General features: G+C 24.4%; 2 protein-coding genes and 1 long non-coding RNA gene across 5 annotated transcripts; 2 read left to right on the forward strand and 1 right to left on the reverse strand.

Annotated features, from left to right (window-relative positions):
* The first annotated feature begins 330 nt into the window (after nt 1-330).
* On the forward strand, nt 331-3,162 carry LOC122718803. Its single transcript, XR_006347465.1, has 3 exons — nt 331-601; nt 1,828-2,046; nt 2,450-3,162. It is a non-coding gene; the product is annotated as an uncharacterized LOC122718803 (long non-coding RNA).
* A 7,395-nt stretch (nt 3,163-10,557) lies between these two features.
* Nucleotides 10,558-11,894, forward strand: LOC122718843 (G/T mismatch-specific thymine DNA glycosylase-like). The gene has a single exon (XM_043944206.1). The coding sequence runs from the start codon at nt 10,677-10,679 to the stop codon at nt 11,892-11,894; it is 1,218 nt and encodes a 405-aa protein (XP_043800141.1). The 5' UTR covers nt 10,558-10,676.
* A 318-nt stretch (nt 11,895-12,212) lies between these two features.
* Nucleotides 12,213-17,267, reverse strand: LOC122718722 (peroxisomal multifunctional enzyme type 2). Of its 3 annotated transcripts, none has more exons than XM_043944009.1 (17): nt 17,241-17,267; nt 16,854-16,930; nt 16,652-16,789; nt 16,254-16,406; nt 15,906-16,178; nt 15,696-15,812; nt 15,280-15,410; nt 15,089-15,160; nt 14,950-15,010; nt 14,633-14,796; nt 14,451-14,574; nt 14,203-14,378; nt 13,875-14,051; nt 13,537-13,654; nt 13,060-13,263; nt 12,887-12,981; nt 12,213-12,806 (listed from the first exon to the last, which is right to left on the reverse strand). In XM_043944009.1, the coding sequence occupies exons 2-17, from the start codon at nt 16,915-16,917 to the stop codon at nt 12,687-12,689; spliced, it is 2,187 nt and encodes a 728-aa protein (XP_043799944.1). In that variant the 5' UTR covers nt 16,918-16,930; nt 17,241-17,267; the 3' UTR covers nt 12,213-12,686. The 3 variants fall into 3 exon arrangements, with proteins under 3 accessions (XP_043799944.1, XP_043799943.1, XP_043799942.1); XM_043944008.1 differs by lacking the exon at nt 17,241-17,267 and adding an exon at nt 17,042-17,179; XM_043944007.1 differs by lacking the exon at nt 17,241-17,267 and having other exon boundaries at nt 16,854-17,019.
* Between the last annotated feature and the right edge of the window lie 263 nt (nt 17,268-17,530).

A 17,530-nucleotide genomic window follows, 5' to 3' on the forward strand; every position in this document is an offset into this window, starting at 1 on the left:
ATTAAATTGTTCTCAAATTTTTTTTGAGATGAAATAAATTTATAAGTTTTTGTTAAATTAAATTTAATAAATCTCTTTTAAGTCTATCATTTTGAACACGTAAATGTACATAATATGTATCATTTATGTTATCTGTCATTTTATGTAGAAAGATTATAAACGAATTTCATAAATATATATTTCGATTATGACAAGGTGCATGCACAATGTAACTTTGCAGCTGCATGTATGATATATGTCACAGAATTGGTTGCAGTGACATGATCATAGCAAATCCTATAACTGTAAATATTTTACACATGATTCTCGTGTGCATCGTTCCGCTACATGAACGTGTATAACGTGTCATTGGCAGCCGTTATCTTATTGGTCGTTCTATTAACCCATGAAACAAACAAGGCCTACCGTGCTCGTATAACATCGCGGTATACATCATCAATGGACTGCTTCCAATAAACTATAGCAGCAGTTTCTGCCAAGTCATTAATCATTCAGAAGACGGTGCCAAAGAGAGTAATATCGAATAGTACGGAAACTGAAATCCCTTTGGACTAATCGTTTAAAAGTTTCTTCCAACACAAAATTCCTACATGAATAATTCGTGAGTAAAACTGATTTAACAATATGTTAATGTTTGACAAATTCTATTATTTTTTTAATTGTTTTTTTTTAATTTGTTAAAGTTTATTTGTAATCTGAGTTTATTTGTAGATATAATAGCAATTTCTTATAGTTATCTCAATTAAATCTAATTATGTGATTATTTGAAATTTATTAGAATCAACATCTGATTCAACATTACTATTCGTATTTAATGTGGATTGTATTTATATAGTTGTATATGAAAATTAGTAAATAAGATATAAATTTTCAGCGCAAGACAATATTAAACAACAAATAATTGTTTAATAAATACAATTATCATTGTATTTCTTTATAAATATAAATTATAGTAGAATGCTTATAAATGTTTACCAATTACACGTAAGTATTCCTATTATATTCTGTAAATTACCATTGATTCTATGAGAAAGATATTAAGACTTTCCAGTAATGTATTCTCTAAAAGCTTAGTATAAATATACAATACGAATATATAAATACAGACAAAATAATATTTTTCTGATAAAAAATTAAAAATTACAAAATCTAACAAAATTTCTTGCAATTCTTCGATCATCGTATGTTTACGTCATTCAATCAAAAATATTTGTTATAACTTTTGATTTTTACAAGTTCGTCTATAAATTCTGTAACTTCTTCACTAGGTCAAGTTCATCTGTTGTTAGGTATTCAAATTTCTTAACAACATTTTAACGAGATTATCTTTCTACGATGATTGTTTGATTTTATATGCATTCACAAAATCTTAATCTTTCAAAAGTCCACTGATGTTGCATCATATTCGTTCATACTTGACACGATCCAAGAAGCTCTTTGATTTCGCATCTTTGATTTCGTCCGCGCATCTAATACTCCTATGATCATATTTCTTTGATATGTATCCATTTGCTTTTGTGGCCTTGGTTTATAACAAATTTAATTCTTTGAAACCATACATATTGAAAACATTTGTACTGAACATAATATTTCCAAAAAAAGCTGTATGTATGAAAAATTTTTTTTAATCTTTTTTCATTTTGGTAAAATTCATGACCACAACTATATGCGTTATAGAATAAGAGATGATGTACATCTGTCTCGAATATATTAACTTTTGAAATTAATGTGAAACTTGTAAAATTATTTTCGAAAGATATTAAATTCAAAAATTTTATCAAAAGAAATAAAAGTATATAAATTTCTTTAATTTTTTTTATCTTACAGAAAGAAAGAGGATTATTGCAAAGAAAAATTTTAATTCAAAAACACTGGAAAACACTGGTTTGCTCTATTTCTATCACCATTAATTAAACCAGGAATAGGACGGAAGCAGACTCATGCGAAGATGTAAATTCAGGAAGCTCGACTAAGCTACAGCTTGTTAAACTGGTTACCGAGATGGGCATAAGAGGCAAGAAGCTGTGAACAAGAGCTACATCAAGAGTGCGTATATTGTTTAATTAACAAGTCACCGCAGCGCACTTGTCCCGTGTCCATTACAAAATTATTATATATAATTTTAATTAAATTGCAAATAATTAGTAATATGTAATTTATTAAATCGATAATTGTTAAAGAAGCAGTTTACAATAATTAATAATTTTAAAGATCGATACAAGTCGGTTGATAATCTCTCTTGGATAATTATTTCTTAAGATAACGACCATTCATTGTCACGTTAAATTATGCAAGTGATTATTCTTCAAAAATTAAATTAGTAAACTTGTATAATTTTTTATCACATTATACTACTTGTTTGCTTTTTAAAAAATATTTAGTGAGGCATTTAGAAAAATTTCATTTTTATCATCTTATTTCTATTTAAAAGAATTTTCTTTTATTACAGATTTTGCACCATATTTAGAGTTCTTACTTTTTTTTCTAATAGCTTTTTCAAAAGTGCTCAAACATACTCTGCAGACACGTGCGAGGTGTTCTCTATTGATATAGTCAAGTACGTGAGAGTTTCTAGGAAATTACATGTCAAGCGTCACTCTGTCGATGTGTCTATAAGTTCAAGCTCCACGAACGTTTACAACATGTGTCATGCAATCTCTCTATCGTCGTGCTTTTCAAGTGGACACACATACATACACAGAGAAGAAAAGATGGCATGGAGGTGCGCATTCACGTCGTGGGTGGTGTGAATTGACAAGAACATTACTCGGGCAAAATTTTCCCCATCGATGGTGTTGCAGATTTTACTGTAATCACGTTTTCGCTATATAATTATTGCACAAAGTGGATATGAATATCGGCAAAAGTTGTTCGCCGAGACACTCGACCTATCTTCAACAATTAAAGCATTGCGAAACAAGCTGCTTTATGCGTCTATGATTTTCCTTTAATATAAAATATAGCAAATTATTTCTATCAATAGTTAGACACGAAAGTGATTTGAAAATGTCAAAAATAATTGAATTTGTCATTTATTTATTGTGTTATTATTGATGTATGAAGATTGGATAATTATTTATAAAAAAGTACCACCTTCTTGATGATTGATAAATTTTTAATATATTATGAAGTTCATCATGTTGAATAATGTTGTGAAGATTTTACTTGCCATGTTAGTAGTTGTTCATTCAAAAATTATTAACAAAAAATTTTGTTTGAAATAATTTAAATTAGATTAGGTTAAGTTAAATAAGTTTCAATTATTCTCTCTCAATTATTCTTACAGATAATTGAGAGCCGACCACTTCTTGACCACCAAATTAAAAAAATTAGTTCAAACCCAAAACCATTAAATCAATTAACTAAGTTTTTATTTAATTTTTTAATTAATATAAATTATTTGATATCAAACAAAGATGATTTAATTTTTGATTTCATAGTTTATTGGATTTAAGTTTGGATTTAGATATTTTTTATATTATTATACATTAATAACTTCTTAATAAACGATCCAGATAAAAACTTTATAATAGAGAGATCAAAAAGTAATATCTTTTTGTAAATTTCAAAAAATTTTTATAAAAAAAAATTGAATGAAAAGTATTCATATGGATATTCAAAAATAAATGAAAACATCGAATATATACATATATATATATAAAGTAAAATCTTCATATCCACGAAAATGGATTTCAAGTTCCCCTTATTTGATACCGCAAATAATAACAAATATTATAATTCAAGTAGGGTCAGATCGATAGGATTCAATTTAATATATTAAATATTTGAATTTTATTAGAAAAGTAAAATTTGATTCAATAAATACGAATACATAAATAATATTTTAAAAAATCTTTAAAATATTGTAAATCTTGTAATCTTTTGTAAAAGCATATTTAATTAAACAAAAATTTTCAGCATAAAGTAAAATTTATTTTATTAGTAAAATCTTTAAAATTAAATTCATGGAACAAAATCTCTCCAATGTAAAATAAAATTTATTTTTTTATAAAAATCTTTCTAGGCATAAATTGAAATTTATTCACTAAAATTTCTATGATATAAAATTTTGTTTCGTTGAAATTCTGTTTCATATTTCTTTTATACAAACATTTTTGAACCGTATATATATATATATATAAATGGAGATGGAAATATACATGTTTTATCTTCATCCACGAAAATATAGAGCAAGAAAGGCAATCTTGATAAACTGTACCCTAAGATCAATCAATCTAATACTCTCCATCGAATCAGAAAAAATATCTTTCATCCTATAATCTCGTTTAATCTTAAATTATAATTTTGTCCAATATCTTTTTCGATACAAGATATAAAATGATTCTAGAAATATTTAAATATGAAAATATTTAATGCTTCAAAAATAATTTTAAATTTGTATGAATTCAAATGATAAAACACTCTGAAATAATAATTATATCGAGTCCTCAGCGTTTAAACTTTTAGACTTTTAGACTCCCTGTTCGAATATCTTTAAGGAGCGCGATAAATACAGGAGGATCAGCATTAGTGGTCAGGACTTGGAATATCACGGACTACGAATTATATAAATCCTCGGACAAATCCAGATGGCTTTAGCACGTGTATAAGGTGTAACCGAAATCGTAGAATGGAAGAAAGAGAATTTAGTAAGTATAAATTTTCATTATAATTATTTTTTTTTTAAATTTGAATATAAATATAAAATTATCCAACATTGTTGCAATTTCAATTTTTATTTAAATTAAAAAAAAATTTTTTTAGTATATTCAGTGTATTTTTTAGAAAAGAGATGCAAATTGAGTACAACAAGTTTTTACAGAGATAACAAAATTTGAAAAAAAAAATATCAAACTGACAATAATAAAAATAAAATATATAATATTCCAGTGTGTATTAATTTTAAATTTTTGTACGAATATATTAAATTCGAAAAATTTATACTTTTGAACGTAAAATTTAACAAAACAATTAAATATATTTATCGTTTTATTTATATATGTGAATTGTAAATTTTATCTATTCATGCAAAATCATCTTTTTTCGTAAGTTATATACGTTATTACGAAATATATTTTATAAAGCTCTGGTACGTGGAAGCTCATACGTATGGTTGTATCACTACTGGCTACTGTTATACATGTATACATAATACGTACAGTGAAGAAACACGCCATCAGCAAGAAAGATCTTTCTGACCTATATTTCTAGCTCTGTCAACCTTCTGCCGTGGTAAGATAAGAGATACTAATACGCTTTTTCCGTATCTTTTCTGTAAATTGATGCAAAGTATAAGTGACAACAAATGTGACGAAAAAAAATTCAATTTTTTTAAAGTTTGCAATTATCAAATGGAGTAGACAATGTGATTTCTAATAATGTGAAAAATTGATAATGATTTTAATTAAAAAGAATTAACGATATTCCTGATTTAAATTATTCTGAAGAATTTTTTTTCCCATTATAAAAATGTTAAAGGATTATAAAATTTATTTAATAAACAATTTCTCGCGTATTATGCGCATCTTAAAATCTAAAATTTTCTCGAATATTATATTAATTCAATGTGTGCTCGTTTCGACGCTTTGTAATAATGTTACTAACAGTTTACTACGAACTAGACGTAGACACTTGGAGAGAAGATACGTTTGAAATGTAATCTGATCACTGCATCGGCGCGTGTATCAATTACGTTTGTCGTAATCCGTGCTAATCAAGCGCAGTTGGCTCAGATAGCGTTGTACAACAGAGATAATGCAAGGAAATGGCGAGGATACGTTGACTCCATTGTTCAAGCAGTCTCTGACGAGTGACTAATTACACATCGTGCTCACTGTGTATCCGCGAATGCATTATTGTATCTCGAAGAATGCTTGTTGGCCCTTCGTTCAAAGAAACGTTCGTCTTTTTACCTGCAAATGAAAAAAAAGAAAAAAAAAAAGAAAGAAAAGAAAAAAGAAAAAGGAGAAGAAGAAGCAGAAGAAAATGAGAGATCTAGATCGATCTAGATCTAAATCTATATCTAGAAAAACAATAAGATTGTTTTTAAGATTATTTTCTCGATAAAATATTTATCCCTTAGAAAAGAAAGGAAACAAGAAATAAACAAATAAAGAATTTAAGAGTTTTGAGAATTTTGAGAAAATTTCGAGTTATGCAAATTTAAAATTATATCTAGTAAAAATAAAGAATAGTAAAAAAAAATAAGGTAAAAAAAAAAAGAAATTTTAATTCACCTTTTAATTCAGCTTCGTTTCTCAACTCATTACCCTCAAAATGGTGTCCAATATGATTTACACAACTTCTCACTATGCGACAGACACGAGCTCCAATTATTTTCGTAGTAAACGGAAAGAAGACAATTGTATTCGAACAATTACGACTGAAATGTAAAGAAAAATTCTTTGTTTAAATGGAAATTATTCGTAGAAATTATAAAGCCAATTGAAAATTCAATTTTTCGCTTGATCTTTGATGCATTCTTTCATTTTGATAATTTTTAGTGAAAAATATAACGAAGTAATTCTATTAAAATAAATCGATTTAACTATTTTTAATAGATTTAAATATTTTTGTAAATTATGCATAAAATAATCGGGAGATTATCATTTATATTTTTTTCTCTTCTTTGTGAATGTGCAATTTTTTTGTATTGTCATTTTTTCTCTCTTTATTTTTCTCTTAGAAATGTCGTCTATCATTACATCTTCATCTCCTCTTTCGTTCCACACTTCCGATATCGTCGTTCCGAACGATACGTTCGAATGCACATGGCATTGGTAGCTTTAGCTTCTCAACTAATTAAATTTCCTTCGTTCCTAAGAGTGACATAGGAACAACAGGAAATTCCCTTTTCGTTCCCTGAACATCGGTCCCCCACTTCCGCAATTCAGCAATTGCGGTGTTCCTTGCTCCGGATCTTTCCCCGGCTCGAATGGAATTATGATCCAAGAATTATCGTCATTGGTCGCGTTTCGTCGCATCGTCAATGCTCTCTGCGAATTTTCCTTTTAGATTATCGAGATAAGGAGAAAAGGTATTCATGGAATATTCGTATATCTTAATTTGAGAAATGAAGAAAATTAGTAATCTTAATATTTTTTAAATAAAATTTTTTTGCCGTATTAGTGTTCGTTTATATTGATTGAAATTGATCTATAAATCTATAAATTAAGAAATATTTAAGAGATAATCATTATTTCATTCGTATAGTTAAAAATATGTTAAGAAACTTGAAGAAGATAAAAAAGATAAAACTAAAAGATAAAAAGTGTGGTTTCTACATAGTTAAAGTAAATTTACCTCAGTGATGATGGATATGTACTGATCTTAATTTGGCTGATCTTTCTTATAGTTATTTCACTTTGGAGTTATATTAAATCTAATAAAATGGAACAATAATGATGCAAATTAACATAATATGTTAATTCCAATCTGAAATACTTTTGCAAAGAGCAAATCCATAAAATATAAATTATTTAAATAAATATATTTTAATTTTTTGTTAGTTTAATGTTCATTTTATTTTTGACTTTATTTCGTATATTATTCGAGATTAATCGAGATAATAGATATCGTAATTACGATATTTATACATAAATTTAATTATTCATAGAAATGTGATATTTAATTTATTTTTAACAAATGTATCGTACATATGCATTTCTATTATTTTTTCTATAGAAATAATTGTAATATTTGATACATTGTTTGTAATGTATGTATGTTGTTTTAATATATTTTCAATATAAATAATTTTACAGTTTGTTGAGAATAACATAAAACAAAAAAAAAATTATACAAATTATTTAAACAAGAGTTATTTCATCAAAAAATAACTCTATTAATGTAACTTTACTTTCAGAGAATTTTTAAACGATAATACAGCTTGTAAAATCAATATTTGCAGCGTAATATTTTTTCCAATGTTTTTCGAAGTGTAATAGTTCTCGTTAAGTTCAATTATACTAGTCATATACGAAAGTAGAATCGATGTTTGCTGCGTAAAATTTTATTAAGTAAATTTATATGATAAAATTTATGGATAAAATTGGAATCTATGTTTCTTTGTCAATTTTAATTTAAATAAACGCGATAATATTACTTTATTTTATTTTTACATGCATATTTTTCTTTTTTTTACAAATACATAGTTCGTATTACTTTTATAATATACATTCGATTTTTCCAAATGTCAAAATATTTACAAGAAGATATTTTTGGAAGCTATATATATTTTGAAGTTCAAAACCAATCCGAATGAACATTTTGAAAATATTAAAATTGGAACATCATCTTTTCTAAATAGTAATCGAATTCCATTAAAAGTTTGTATTAGAATTGATCTAGATTCAAAAATACAAATTTTAGATCTCAATTTTATCGAACAATTCGCTATAATCTCTATATAATTGAAAAAAAAAAAAGAATAACGAAGCACTCTTAAAATTGTAACTGTAAAAATTAAAAATCATAAATTGATTCGTTATTATTAATATAAGAATATGTTATACATAATAAGATAATATATACATAATATAATATTATACATAATAAGAATATATTATAAGTTATCTTAAGATTTTGTACATTTATTATCCTGTTAATACATTAAGATCAAACTTCATTCATAGTTTCCTCAAATTAAAGATTTTGTCTTATTAAGACTTATACCATTCTCCTTTTAATCCACATAATCGTAACGTGTAACTGGATTCAACGGTTCGTTACCATAATAGGATTTCCCGAGGTTCGCCAATCTAACCTCAAAAACTCGTCGATTTTTCCCATAATCGTTACGTCTTTACCGAACATTTAATAGCGTTGAGCGAATGCCAAAATCTGCTCGTTTGTGGTGTGGCGCGTGAAGAGAACCGGAAATCGTGGTTTCACGACGAACACGTATGCCACAAGCCAGTATATGCGTGCAATAATTCACTGGTCCGTAATAACGAGTTGGTAACTGGCTAATGAATAACTGGTGAAAATTAAACAGCTCACAAATCGAGTTTCGAGTTTCCGCGCGCGAATCTGTGAAACAACAGTCACGATTCACTATATTACTGAGCTAATAATCGCTATGCCAATCGTGCTAATTAGCAATTGCGAGAGAAAAAATAAAAGTATCCAAAACTAACTTTTATACTTGTTTGATATTTGATTACTGACAATGTGATTAATAGTTGATTGATAATTTAACGAGGAATTTTAAAGAATCGAAATAGTTTTGAATTATATGGTTTTAACTATAAATACATGATAACTACAAATACTTGTATTGTACTTTATTAATTACACAATTAATAATAAATCTGTAAAGTTGTAATATTAGCACCTGCTAACTATCAGAATTCTATTATCTAAAAATTAGTATTATCTTAAAATTAGTAAATTAAAATTAACATATTAAATTAAAATCATCCTCTTGATAATATAAAATTACGATATATATGATTATAATTAAACTTATGTTCTAAGATTCAAAAATCCAAAGTTATCTCTATTATATAGTAAAAAAATTAAGCAGATCGCATAACTGCGTAATAATAAACTATGTGTTTGAATGTCGACTATGCTCGCTAGACCGAAAGATCAACACAATTTGAATACATTCCGGTAGCTAGATTAGCAGATATGCTCTGTAAATACTCTGCCTAATTATGTGCTATACTATCATCATATGAATATTATATTCGTTTTCTTTTTATAAAATTCATTCAACTTTCATCACGAATGAAAAAATGAAAAAAAATAATGATAAAGAAATGATCGAGTATCTTAAAACTAAAAAAAATCAATCTACACAAAAATAAAATTATGTATTAAAAATAATTCTTGTATAATATGTAAACTTTTTAAGTTTTATTAAGATTATACGTAATTAAATTCTTAAATAAGATAAATCAAACAATATAGATTTTTATAATATTCTAATTTACTACTTTATAAATTAAAAATTAGAATCAATAAATGTAGAATTTAAAAAAAAATTCAATTCAAAGAATAATAAATAATAAACATTTTTGTTAGATATATAATAGATGTTTCCAAATAATGTGTATCTACGTAAGTACATATTATCTGTACCTCTGCAGATATGTCGCATTATGCACATACCTTACATCCGATTATACAAGCAGATATAGGATATGCACTAGTGGCTAAATTTAGATAAACCGATCCATTGATTGAATATGATCCTAAATTTATTATTTGAATATTGATACATAGATGAAATATAATACATTTCGTTAAACTCTTGTTTGCTTTAATATGATAATTACTTCATTGATCCATATTGTTATTATTTACTGTTATTTTTCGAATAAATAAAAAACTTAGAATCTACTTACTGAATTGAGCTTACTATTTTTCATTTAATTTACAATCTTTGATATCTTTTATTAGTATTTCGTTACATAGAAAAATAATCTTTTTGAATTATGATTTTAATTGTGTTTATTTTCGTCACGTGGTTTTATTTATGCCAGAACATAACGTTTCCTATCTTTGAATGAACGTTATTTATGATTTAACCTAAATTAACGAAAAGAAATCTAAAGAAAGCAATCTAAAGAAAGAAATCTAAAGAATTATTAAAAGTATTAAAAACATTAATATAACAAAATGTACATATGTAATATTTGTGAAAAGATATATTATTCTTTTTTTAACTTATGGTAATGATTTCATGGTATAGAACCATGTCTTCGCTCTCTTTGAGTAAATTAAAAAAGAAAACACCAATAGAAAAGATTAATAAACAAAGAAAAAACATTAAGCGATTTGATGGATTAACAGAAGAAGAAGTACAACAATATACTTTGCCAGATTATCTAGAAATGAATCTGGATTTAGTTTTTGTTGGTATAAATCCGAGTTTAATGGCAGCCCATCGTGGTAGATATTACGCAGGTCCAGGTAATCATTTTTATAAACTTTTACATGAATCAGGATTAACACCTCGATGTTTAATTTATGAAGAAGATTATAAACTTCTTCAATATGGAATCGGTCTAACAAATATAGTGACTAGAGCTACAAAATCTTCCGCTGATTTAAAACGTACAGAAATCAAAGAGGGTTCTAAAATCATAGAAGAGAAATTAAAACTTTACAAGCCAAAGATTGCTGTTTTTAATGGCAAATGTATTTATGAAGTATTTGCTAATAAAATAAGTAATTTTAATTTTGGATTACAACTAGAACGCATTAATGAAACTGCAATTTGGGTCACTCCATCTAGTAGTGCTCGTTGTGCAAACTTTCCAAGAATGACAGATAAATTACATTTTTTTACTGCATTAAAAAAATATTTACAGTTCTTAAAAGGAGAAATCAAAGATATTAATATACAAGAATTTTTATTTGAAGGAAAATGCAAACAGTTTATTCCAAAAACATCAAAAATGTGGAGACGAAAAAATGTTTCTGCATTTTTACATGGAGGAAGAATTGCTAATAAAGATACCATATGTTTAGATACATCTGATGAAAATATTGCAATAGCTTATAGTACAGAATTCATTGTAAAGAAATTTCAATCTAATGAAAATAATAAAACTAATGAAATATCTGAAACAAGTGAATCTGATTCATCACAAAATTTTGAAGAATGTATTTCGCAAAATATTATAAAAACATTTTTCGAAAATGACAAATTTTCACAAAAAAAACATTTACTATCATTAAATAATGAAGAGACAAAAATAAATCAAATCTCAACTAATAATTTAAAAAATATAAAACAAAAAATAAAAACAAAAACTAAAATGAAAAAAAATTTTTCTCAAAAACCAATTATAAAAAAAGATTTTAAAAATAATATTGATACAGAGTTCATAAATTTGATAAAACAAAGACTGGAAAAAAAAAATAATTATCTCGATGAATAAATTGAATGTTTTTATAATTAATTTAATATTAAACAATAAAAAATTTAATTAGTAATACAAATAATACAAATGAAATATTTTTTATATAAAATTTATTATTAATTAAAAAATTAGATTAAAGTTGTATTTCATTAGATTGTTGAATGAATGATGAAAAAAATATCAAGATTTGCAATAATATAAAATATATTTATTTAAATTTGAGAAAAAGTGGATATACAAATATAACTTTCTTTACTTCATAATATAAAACAAATATATGAATATTTTATGTCTTATTTTACCCTAGCCATATAATCATTAAAGTAAAAATTAATATAAAAATATGATATAATAACTATAATACAAAAATAAGAAAATGGCTAGTAAAAGGAATGCAGATCTGATTGATATTTTATAAATATTTTATAAATAAAATAACCAGATTAAAATAATTTAATTATTAATTAATTAGTCTTTTTTCACATAAATTTTTATCAGAAATTAAAACTATCATATTTTAAATTAAATCACATAGAATATACCAAAAACAGAAATCTTAAAGTATTTAAAATTTGATTAGATATGACTCAAAGTATTTACTATTAACACTTTTAAGAAGATAAAAATCAAAATACTGCAGAAAATTTAATAATGGTTTGGAATTGTCACAGATAGAACAAAATTCCCCTTTATCTTTATGCCATTCTGTTAGCTATTTTCTCATTTTTTTATAATATATTATATATGTATATATATATATATATATTAATAAATATAACGTAATTATTTAATTGAGGAATTTTGTTAATATTACAATTTTGATTTACTTGCTTCTATAAGTGTTTTTAGTTTTTGAGTAAGCATGATATTTCCAGTAATCTTTAATTTTTGTCGAACGAATGCCATTTGTGGATTCAATTTACCCAAAGCCTGCATGAATAAAATAATTTATAAATTAAATATATTATTTACATGTTTGAAATAATATATTAATATAAAAAAAAATTTACCATTTGAATCATGTCAGCATCTTCAAGAGTCAATATTGCATCAGGCTTTGATTTTGGTTCTCCTCTATATACTTCAGATTTTTTCAAATCCAAAGCTTTAAAACAATAAAAAAAAAAATTAAGAATAAAGTTTAAAGATTAACATAGATTTAAAAAAGAAAAAGTAAACTTACTCCATTGTGCTTGAAGTTTTCCTTTTACCAAAATATGATAAAGAAATATTCCATTGATTTTTTTAACTTCATCTGAATTTGCTTTTACATATTCAGCAATTTTAAAAAATACTGCATCACTTTCAAGAGATGTGTTACTAATGTCAGATGAAAGATTTTCTTTTGATTGTATGGATATTGTACTTGTTAAATCAACATAACCACCTGCAATGCACAAAATTCAAAACATAATTTTTAATAATTACATTGAAAAAAATCAAAAAAATATTGAAATAATTATATTAATCAATTATATGTAAAAAAATTGTATGAAATATCATGCATTTTTATATTTTAATAATTCTTTTAAAAATATAGAAATTTATTTTTTATTTATTTATTTTTATATTTATTTTTAAAATATAATTAAAATTAATATATAATAATTAGTATATAAAGCTTAAATAATTTCTAATTTTATAATTAATTAATTATTACCTGATAAAACTAATATATTTTCTTCCACAGTATGTGTTTGAAAATGTATTCTATTACCTTCTTGCCACATGTCCGTTCGTAATGTTTGACCTGGGATTACTGGTTTTGCAAAACGTGTCTGTGATATTCATTAAGTAAATTAATTTATATAAAAAATCTCTATTCATTTACATACATATAATTTTAATCTTTTTATTGTATAAATGTTATAAAATAAAAAAGATAATTAAACTATATGTATTGTGTATTTTACATATATTATAAATATAATAATATTATAAAATCTTATAATAAATATATAAAAATGATATTAATTATATAAATATCTATAAACTAACCTTTACAGCTTTAAAGAGACTTGGATCACCACCAGTATAAGTTTGAAGAACATGGCGAACGGAAAATCCAAGCGTACATAATCCATGTAGAATTGGTTGTTTAAAGCCAGCTATCATTGACATATTTGAATCAATATGCAAAGGATTTTGATCACCACTTAATCTGTACAAAGCAGCCTAAAAATTCAAAAATAAGATTCAATTAGAAAATTAAAAATGATTACAAAAAATTATTATTTAAGTTTTTTTCTCAGAAACTATTTAGAATTATTCAAAAATATAATTTCAGATTAACAAATTCAAACAAATTGAATATATGACATCATACTTGATCTTGATTTGTTTGTTGAGTAACCGATATATCTGGTTCTCTATTTGGAGATTCAATAGTTGGTATAATATATGAAGATGTTCGTTTTCCTTCAAAATTACCAGCTCCTAGTATAAATATTATCATTTGGCCTGTAGATAATTTATCTTTATTACTAGTATCAAATGTATCATCTGCAAAAAAAGAAATATTTTAGTTTTATTTTACATAAGATAATATTATTTATAAAAATGATATTCACGTACGTTGTATTACAACTAAGGCACCTTTTCCCTTATCTACTATATCTACAATTTTATAACGTGTTTCCACCGTAGCTTCCGTAGGTAATTGTTTATAAATTTCAATATATTGTTCTCCATGTAAAATCTAAATATATAATAAATTCATTAAATATTATTTAGAGACATTATATAAAATAAATTACCTTTGTTGGATCCAATTCAATATGTGGTAAAAACTTTTCATACATAGAAAATTCCGAAGCAACCATTGGAGCATATATAACGTAAAATGTAGGCAATACAGCAAAATTGCTGTCATTTTCATATAAATAACGAAAATCAGTTGGTGTTTGAACAGAGGCGCCAACTGAAGCAAAAATTATATTTTGTATTTGTATTTTAAATTTATATTTTTAAATTCATATTTTAAATTCATTCTATTTCTTTAGTTAATAAAATATAATATAATTTTTAATCAACTATTAATGTAATTATAATTAAAATTTAATAATAATTGTACCTCCTAATGCATATAATATAGTATCCCGGTAATTGTAAGTATGTCTAAGGACGTCACTGTTCTAAGAAAAAAAAAATTTATAATAAAACGTAATATTATTTAATTTTAAGTAATTAATTAAAATCATTATCTTAATTACTTGTAATTCAGAAGTTTGAGAATTCTCGGATTTCGTTGTTTCAATTGCAGTCATGAATTCTCCTGTTACTTCCTACAAAATATAAGGAATTTAATATTTTATCAAGCAATAAATTATTTATAAATAAGATAATAAAATAAAATAATAAAAAATTATATATAATTTTATATATAATAAAAAATTGTATGTACCTCAATAGAATTAAAATGTTTAGCATTTGACATATCAGTAATAACTTGCCATTTGTTTTCAACATCTTCAGGAGTGATTTCGCTTGATAAATCTTGTCTTAATATGGATCCCGATGAACGAATTACATGACCTAGAAATATTTAATATTATTAAAAAATTCTTTCAAAATTATATTTTTTTTCATTTATATTTTCCATTAATAAATTATATATAAGTTTTTACATATATTTATAATATTTAAAATATTTTATATCTTTTAGTAATAATTATCCAGGAATTCCATTTTTAGGTTTTTAATAATGATTTCTTTTTAATAATTTTTTATAATTTTGTACTTTAGATCACAATAAAATTATTTTACTAAATCTTTATTATATTCTATATATATATATATATAGAAATCATTTGTACTTACATTTGCCTGCCCAACCCAATGCAGATTCAATAATAGAACCATTTTCCATACATTTTTCATGACACAGCCAAACTACTACAGGAGCTATTAATTCAGGTTTTAATTCTTTAAAGAAATCTAGAAAATAGATAAAATTGACAAAATTAGTGTATTTAAATACAATAAATTTTTATCCTACATATATAAGTTTACATACTACATATTACATACCTGGTGGTAAAATATCTTCTGTTAAACGAGATGCTGCTGTTGGTACTATCACATTTGTATGTATGTTTTTTTGTTTGCCTTCAATAGCTAATGTATTAGTCAAACCAATAAGACCCATTTTTGCTGCACCATAGTTAGCTTGACCAAAATTTCCATATAAGCCACTATTACTTGCTGTCATAATTATTCTACCATATTTTTGTTTAACAAAATAGGGCCAAGCAGCTTGAGTTGTTTTAAAAGCTCCTTTTAAATGAACATTTTGTATCAAATCTGAAATTAAATATAACTTTTTATTTTAATCTAAAAAAATAATAATTTAATTGACAATATAACAATATAACATACCCCAATCACTTTCTAACATTTTGGCAAAAGATTTATCTCTTAAAATTCCAGCATTATTAACAAGTATATCTATTCGTCCAAATGCATCAATAGCTGTTTTAACAATTTTTTCACCATCAAGAACAGAATCATAATTAGCCACTGCTCTGCCACCTATAAAATTAATTTATAATACAATATTTTTTTTTAATTATAAAATAATTATTAATATATATTAAAATATACTAAAATAAATCTTTTATATAATTTCAGAATTTTATACGATATGTATTTAAGAATATATTCATAGATTGTATTGAAAATATTATAATTTTATATATTATATATATTGAATATATATAATGCATTGAATTGCATATAGTTATGAATATATAAATCAATTCCAAATATTGTCTTACCATTTTTTCGAATTTCATTGACAACTGAGTCTGCAATTTTAGTACTACTTCCATCACCATCTCTACTTCCACCTAAATCATTTACGACAACACTAGCACCTCTTGAAGCAAAAAGTAAGGCATATGTACGACCCAAACCTAGAAAAAAATTAAAATATAAAGAAAATTAATTATATATGGTAGATTAGAAAATAAAAATTACCTGCTCCAGCTCCGGTTACTATAACAACTCGATCGACGAAAGATAATTTTTCTTCTCCCATCATAGCAAATTCAATACTGATCAAAATAAATTAAAAACAAAGAGTTTAAATCGATCTGAACTTATATATAAATGTCTTACAATGAGTATGCAAAACAAGAGGTTAAAGTTCATCGAATTTTACTTACAATCTTGTTTCTTATATTAACATAAACATAAAGTATATTGTTATCCAGATAAGAATTCGTTAACTAACCAATAATAATTTGTTATATATGTATAAATTCTTCTTATAAAAATATATTGTTTTTTTTATACATACTAATAATTATCTATAAAATATATGTAAGAAATTATGTAAGAAATTTATTTGCAGATAATACTAACTTATAGCACTAAAACGTAATATTGAAAAAAGAAAAAGTAGGAATTGTATTGCTCGTACTTTCGTTATTTTTTACTATTATTTACTATTTTTATCATATTATGTAGCATAGAATATATAAAATATATAAAATTATCAAATTGATATTAATAATTATTAATCATTTTTAATTTTAACAATTGAGATTCAATAAAAAAATTGAGATTCATTAAAAAAATTAATTTTATAAATTTGTGTTATTTCATATGTAATATTTATTAAATAGTAAATAAATAAAAGAAAAACAGATTTT

The sequence above is a fragment of the Apis laboriosa genome, unplaced genomic scaffold (genome assembly GCF_014066325.1).
Source record: "Apis laboriosa isolate Shangri-la unplaced genomic scaffold, ASM1406632v1 scaffold68_cov148, whole genome shotgun sequence".
In the NCBI taxonomy this organism is placed as follows: domain Eukaryota; kingdom Metazoa; phylum Arthropoda; class Insecta; order Hymenoptera; family Apidae; genus Apis; species Apis laboriosa.